This window comes from Terrapene carolina, unplaced genomic scaffold, assembly GCF_002925995.2.
Source record: "Terrapene carolina triunguis isolate 2854851 unplaced genomic scaffold, T_m_triunguis-2.0 Scaffold58, whole genome shotgun sequence".
In the NCBI taxonomy this organism is placed as follows: Eukaryota; Metazoa; Chordata; order Testudines; family Emydidae; genus Terrapene; species Terrapene triunguis.
The window spans coordinates 15,952,029-15,959,608 of NW_020664409.1; the positions used below are offsets into that span (position 1 = coordinate 15,952,029).

The 7,580-nt window shown below is 37.3% G+C and overlaps 1 protein-coding gene across 4 annotated transcripts in view; it reads left to right on the forward strand.

Annotated features, from left to right (window-relative positions):
* ZNF516 (zinc finger protein 516) overlaps positions 1-2,854 on the forward strand; it is a 131,298-nt gene extending 128,444 nt beyond the window's left edge. For all 4 annotated transcript variants that reach the window (XM_024212129.2, XM_024212144.2, XM_024212138.2 and 1 more), the window contains one exon: positions 1,111-2,854. In XM_024212129.2, the coding sequence (XP_024067897.1) occupies positions 1,111-1,170 (60 nt within the window). In that variant the 3' untranslated portion in view covers positions 1,171-2,854. The remainder of the gene's footprint in view (positions 1-1,110) is intronic.
* Positions 2,855-7,580: the final 4,726 nt, after the last annotated feature.

The window sequence follows — 7,580 nt, forward strand, 5'->3', positions numbered from 1 at the left end:
TCTGTCTCTCAGGCATGATGTAGCCGTGCAAAAATGTAAAACATCTTTCTTAGTTTACTGCAGGAAATTCAGCATCCAACTAAGGAAGTTTTATCACATCTCTTGTTCAGTTACTATTTCCTACATTTCAAATATACTGCAGTCTGTACAGCAGCTTTTTTTTTCTTTAATTTTGTTGCAAATCTTTCTGACTTACCCCAAACTTTGACTGGTAAATGTCATGAATCTCGGGCCAGCTTTAATTAGGAATTTTCTAAATCTATTAACAAAAGAGATACACTTAATACATTATGTCAACCAGAGCTGGGCTTTCTTTAGCTATTTCCAAGGCTGCCAGAGGCACAGCTTGAAACTTGCTGGGATTTTCCATGGGTGTCGTATTTTATGTCGTGCTAATATAAAATGGTCTGTTTCACTTCATCAGGACTTTAGCTTAAGGTTAATGTATTTATGTAAGATTAATCTTGCCATGTTGTTTTAGTCGTCAGGATTGTAAACTGCATTGTTCATACAGTGATTTCTGAATGCCATTTTAAAGCTTACCCTGGGAGCTGCAGGTTCCCATTTATTCCCAATTTTATCTTGCAGGTCACTTGATTTTTTAGAATATCCCTTTCTGCTTTTCCAACATGGTAATTATTTATGAAAATTGGTAAAAATCCCTCACAGGTTTGGACAGAGCTATGTTAAAGTTTTGCCTGTCTTTTCTCTCTCCTTCTGTGGCCCTCAAATTCCCCTTTTGAAAAAAAAAAAAAACCCTATTGTTCAGTTATAAATCCCTTTTTGTTACTGCAGAATTCTGCTTTTTGGAGTCCTTCCTCTCCCAGCCATTCTTAACCTTTTCTTAAGTGCTCCTTCAGTCACTATTATTTGCTATTCTAGTATGTCAAACAGTTTATAGGAGCCTGACATGCTTTGCTCTCACTGGAGATTATTAAAAAATAACTCTTTGTGATGTATTAGGTCAAAATTAATGTGCATAATGCTAAAAAATGTAGCTCAAATATGCATGATGGTTCTGAATAGGAGCAGAGATGTAGTGTTAATAGGAAGATTATACTTAGAAAACAAAAGGAAGGAATGAGATTTTCTCTGTCTTTTTTCTTGTAGGGGAGAGACCATTCCAATGCAGATATTGTCCATACGGTGCCTCTCAGAAAGGGAACCTAAAAACACATGTACCGTGTGTGCACCGGGTACCCTTTGACAACAGCCAGTACCCTGATCGGCGATTCCAACAACCACAAAGTGATGATCCCAACAACCCTATAGAAGAACAGCTGGAAAACTTCCCTACAAGCCATCAAATCTCTGGAGTCACTGTGCTAGAGTAAAAACAGTGCTCTGCTAGAATGGAGATGCCTCTGCACTGTTAATCATTTTAAAATAAATGAAGATGCTACACAAGATATATATAAATTGACGTACTAATCAGTCCCATGGTTCCTTATTTCCTTTATAATAAACAGTGGAGTTGGCAAGCACTGTGGCAGTGCAAGGCATCTATATTAATCAAGATAAGTTTGAGACACTGGAATAATTAAACTATATGTGATTTGGACAGCGTGAAGAATTTAAGTACTGTAACAAAAACCTCCCTGATGCTCAGAATGACTATTTGATACATTTGAAAAACAGCAGTGGATTTGGGGGCCGAACAAGTATTAATTAATGAAGCTGCCACTGCTTGTCATGAGGAAAAATAAACTTTTAAAAAGGAGGACGGGGAGGGGGAAAGAGGTGGCATTTGGTGCTTTGGAGAGCAGTGCTTGATGAAGGACTAAAGAGAAGACCATCATTCTACAATGGTTTGTTTCATTACAGTTTGGGGACCACTTGCATTTCTAAGTCTCTTGTTCTTGACTGCGCACCATTAATAGTATGTGAATATGGAAATTGAAACACTTCCACAGAAATGCTTATATTCTGCTTTGGAAAAGAAAAAGCTGGTTGAACACTAAGAAAAATAGGCTTTGGTGTTTTACTCTCAGGACCTTTTTTGTAACAGGGCTACTTTCTTTGACCTGATCACAAAGGAAGTCTGCACGTTTAAAAAAAATTATTCAGCTGTTTAAAGCCGCTGATCTGTACGTTTTTAATAGAAAAGGAGTCGCTGAACAAGTTCAGGCTGACCTAGGCCCTTAGGGTACTGTACGCTCCTGTATTTTTGTTCAGCAAGCCTGTTACCCTTCCTTTCTGGGCTTGGTGACATTTTGAAAAGATGAGTAACTTCTTTTGTGGTGGCAGGTTAATGTTCATATAATGTGTCATGTCTTGTACTTGGTGATCACTGGTGGTGTTAGGAGGAAAAAAAAGAGCTTTATATACCTCTTCTACAGTAACTCTTTTAAATGCAAGTTTTCAAGGTGGAGGTTGTGGCACATAGGTTGGTAAACCATGCAGTGTAAGCAATTAAAAAAATGTATTCCACAGATATAAATATTTTCTTTTCTCATTGCTGTGACACTATGTGTGATGGTAATATTTCTGAGAGTTTCAGATTTTGCACATATAATTTTATGCATTATCAAAAGTTACTGCTGCCTTGAAAGAAAATGTTCTGTGAAATTTTTTGCAAAAGCTTTACTAGGTGGTTTTTTTTAATTGTAACATTTTGTAAAGGCAGGAAATGGATTTAAAAAACTCGCATGCTAATTATATTTTTCAAAAAAAGCAATAATTTTACATGTACAGAAATGATGCTAACCTTTAATACCGGCGAGAGCAACAGTTTACTTAATACAATAATGGAATAGTGCTGTTTTTGTAGTAAATGGGCTTCTGACACAAAGATTTGTTTAAAAAAAAAAACAAAAAACATAAAGCTTGATTTTTCTGTTCTAACAATTTTTTTTGTTTGTTTGCTTGGTTTTTTTTTGTAGGGTTTTTTTTTTTTTTGGTTTGTTTGTTTTTAAACCTAGTCAATAATTGGTTCTGGCTATTACTTGTTACTTGTTGTGAATTACTTGACAGTTCTTGTTACTTTGCAACACTTGCAAAAATGCAAATATAACTTTCTTATGTAATTTTTTTTACTAATTTTTCCTCATACTTTTACACCAGATGTATACCAGAATTCTCTGTAGTCCTGGTGTAGTTAGGAATGTCTGTGCAAATACTTATAAGTGACTGTCGTTGACTGTTTTGTAAAGTTATTTTGAGGGAAGTCGCCAGACACATTCCACTGTGTACACGCACACAGACACATACACACAAAATTGCTGTGTGGATTAATGATTGATCATCATTTTGGGGTTTGCACTAGCTTTTTTGGTTGCTTTCTGAGTCATTTTTTTCTTGGATAAAAGTAATGATGACAGTTCAGGAATGCACGAAAGCTAGTTGCTTTTCTTATTTGTTTGTGTTTTAGTTATTAAAATCTCTTCTGTACCCAAAATGGCACAAAAGTGTAGTGTACATTTGTAATTTTTTTTTTTATTTTTTTTCCTGTTTTGCAAGCTGATACGGAAAATCATAGTTAATATTTAGAGCAAATGTTGCTTTCTGGAACCTTTTTTCCAGAATACCTGACAGAGGCGAGGATAGTGCTGTCACTGCCATTACCGGGGTACTAATCAGCAAAGTTACAATCATAATTTAGCTACATGAAGAACAACAGTAAGGGAAATCAGTTTAAATAATTATATGCTGTGTATAGCACAGAAATGAGATTTTCACATAATTAAACAGGAAATGGGAGGAGTTGGTGAGGGAAAGCCAACCTCAAAGACCAGCCACTTTCAGATGTGAATCATAGTCTTTCTTGTTCCTTCTTTATCATTGTATTGTATTGATTTTTTAATTCAGTTAGACCATAGTATTTAAAATGATTTGTGTTCTTTATTTATTCAGTTAATTGGTTTTGATCAGCTTTTTTAAACAGCATGATGATTTTTTAGCATGACACACTCCTGTAAGCCATCTTCTGACTGTTACAGACTTTCTACTACCTCTACCAATCTACTGTTTCCTCTCCTTAACAGGTTTTTACAGTGTTGCAGTCTAATGTAACTTAGCCAATAAAGGGTATGATTATCTATACTGCAGATTCTCAGTGTATCTGCCATCCCTCTTTTTTTCTCTCTCTTTTTGCCTTTACTTTTCGTCATACTTAAAAAAGCAGGTGACCGATTCTCTGCCACAATATTTTTTCTATAGTGAATGTTTTAGATTGACCAAAATTTTGTCAGACTCAAAGTAATCTCTTCTTGAAGATAATCAACTAGTGTATTGTTGTGTTTCTGTTTGCATCCTAGAATTCTTACTGTCAAAAATGTATGAATAAATTCTTGCATAGTTTAAAAAAAAAAGGGAAAGCAAATCATAAAGCCAAAACAGGTTTTAGTTTTGTGTTTCAAATCCACTTAGTGAAAAGCTCAGCACAAATTGCCATACCCACCCAAAGAAAGACACTGCTTACATGAAAACAGCTAATTAAAGGAAATTACCCTTTAGAAAGTATCAGCTTGTATTTGTCAGTCAGGTAAAATCTGTCTCTTGAGTGATCTCCAGACTTTGACAGTGTGTACATTTCATGGTAATCTGTGTAAGCGTGATACCTTCTAACAGTGCCTCACGCTGCATACAACACTTTTATATTTTGGAATGCACATATACATTTGTCTCATTCAATATTTTAGAGTATTCTATACATTTTGGACTAGTTTGTGAACCTTTTACTTACATTGGTATGCATGTACTCTCAAATGCTCACTTTTGGGAGTAAGGCATTCACAACCTGGCCTGTACATTTTTCTCTGTACTCATGTATTTAACTATAGAAATATTTGTGCAGCCCTATGAAATGATGAGAATGCATTGACATATTAGGAATTTCTCTTTTGCAATTCCCAAAATGTGTGATTTAACTAACCTGTGGGGAGAGAGAGACTGGAGTGAAGAGTCTGAAGCAGGATACCATTTCACAGTTGATTCTCTGATGTTTTTAAATTTGTTGGATTGCAAGTCAAGAAGATTGTTCTTCATGTAAAAAACCATCAGCCCAGTTTTTGTAATTCATCGGTTTCATACAAAGCAAACCATTGTCCTCCGAGTCACTTACTGTGTTTTTGCTTTCATCGTTCAGTTTCATACTGGGTCGAATTTTGTCCTCTTGGGTAAAATTCCTACTGATTTCAGTGGGAGTTTTGACTAACGTGTGCTTGTTAGGACCCAGTATGTTTCAGAAAAAAGTTAGAGGGACTCTAAGATAAGACAGAAATATTTATAACTCACGCTTACCTCTTTTATTAAGAACATCATATATTGGAAGACATTGTGCATTGGGCCAGCACAGGTGCAAAAGGAAGCGGGATGACTTGAGATACCTCCCCTCTGTTCATGGACCAAACATTGTCTGAGTGTCTGCACTCTGCTGAGAGCACAGACTGCCTCTTGCTACTGCCTTCTGGGGCACTACCCATTGCAGAGGGGACAGAGAGAACTGGAACTACAACCCTATATGTCTCCACACGAGAGAGCAGAGCTGGCTCACCACATAAGGGTGTATATGTTGGCATTCCCTGAAGACAATTAGCAGGCTGCATGCTGGGATCTCAGCTCTGTTACAGTAATTACTGTATTGCAATTGGATTGATCAGGGAAGATTTTCTATCATCTGTCACTGTAGGGACCCCAAACTAACGAAATTGACTGACCTCTTTAACCTTCTTAAGGTAAAATGTAATCTTTATTTATTTCCAATAGCACCTGTCATGTGCTAGGCATTTTCCAAACAAAGTAAAAGGTACAATCCCTTTCCCTAATGATCTCACAACCTAAAGACAGACAAAAAGATGCGGGGTAGGGAGTAGCAGCAAAACATATATGCAGTTATGTTAATGGAAATACATAGGTATTAAATAGGATAAGTATTTCCAAATTGCTTCTTATAGGTTTGTTGTCAGTGTGAATGAGAGGTTTTCTTGTGGGGATAGATAGAATAGGTCAGTTCTTCAAGTTGTTGAGTAAGAAGCAGCAGCAGGACTTGGTGACAGCTTGGATGTATGAGGCAAGGAGAAGGATGAGTCAAAGATGTCCCCCAGATTGTGGGCTTGAGTAAGAAGGAGAATGTTGACCTTATAAGAGGAAGGGGTTAGTGGAGAGGGTTTAGAAGAGATAAGGAGTTTATTTTTGGCCACATTAAGTTGAAATTCATGGTGAGATATCCAGGAAGAGTTATCCCAGATACAGGACTATATGGCGACAAGATAGAAATGGTGGAAAGATAGAGTTGAAGCTGAATCAATAGAGGTTAGCATGGGAACTCAGAGTGGTGAAGATGTCATGAAAAGTGTAGTCAACAATGTGAAAAAGCAGCAGTGTTGTCTAAAAGGATGGGGATGAAGTAGAGATCTGTCTGTCTGCCCCAACCTACTTTATTAGGGCCTCCATCTAATTATGGAATAAAATAGACAAACTGGAAGCAACAGGAATCTTCCAACAGTTTAAAGCTGATGTGTCATCTTATCCTGCAAGACAGGTGCTCATTGCCCTGAATTATTTTGTGACAAAAAATGAGAAACACCTTTGGGACCCTCATTCCCTTGATTGGCAAACCATCAAAGGATATGACTATGCGTGGCCAGGGCAAAGCTGATGATGATGTTGTAGCTAAGGCTGGACTGAAAGACTTCTCCAGTCCCCAGAGAGTTCCAAAAAATGCATCTTTTACAGAAATAAGCAGACTCTGACTAGCCCCAAAGCAGAGATGATGATGGATCATCACTTTAGAGGACATAATATTTTTAAGCAGATGCTGCATTGCAACAATCCTTTGCTGGAGGATATATGTAGATAGCACTCTCCAGGATACTGTATTTGTAGGTCACATCATAGGGTATTGCATGAAAGAGCTGGGGATGCCTCACGCCTTTAAGAAAATACATGTACTATTAAAATGGCTTCCCACTTTTGTGATTATACCTTTGAAATTCTTACAACCACATACTAATATTATGGTGAGCAGCAGTGTGGCTTTATGTTTGTGCTCCGGAGAGAGGCTCTATTACCTGTGTCATCAGTATTTCCTTCAAAGGTGAGTTACTCTTGAAGAGGTCAGAAAATGGTACCCATCTTCCTTTCCTGTGAAATGAGATTACTGCATATAGCTCATTGTCAGCCCAAGCACTGTGCCTTAGAAGATCCTCAAGGGAAGGAAGATTCTCTAGGCAGAGGAAAAGGCTTTATTAGTCTTGTAAGTGGCCCATTTTCAGTTACGACACAAGAGGCAAAAGAATGTGGGACAGCTTTTTCTAAATCCACAGTTCAGCAGCAACCCTAGGAAGCAGATTCCTCTAGTGTATGTGGAAGTGGCTTTGGATAACAAGTAGATAGCTTGGTTCCTGCCACTAGGGTATTCCATAGAATTCTACTGTGGTGTTCTGAAAAATAAATTGATGTATAAAGTGAGAATGTCTGTCAGAGAACCCATGAAAACAACATGGGACAGATATACAGGAGAAGTAAACCCATGTTTACAGAGTGGGGAAAGACCCTTAATTTTTACCACTGTGGGGTTAGTTTTTGTGATTTGTAAGGATCATTAAAGGAAGTATTGTCTGATCCTTCCTGTTACCCAG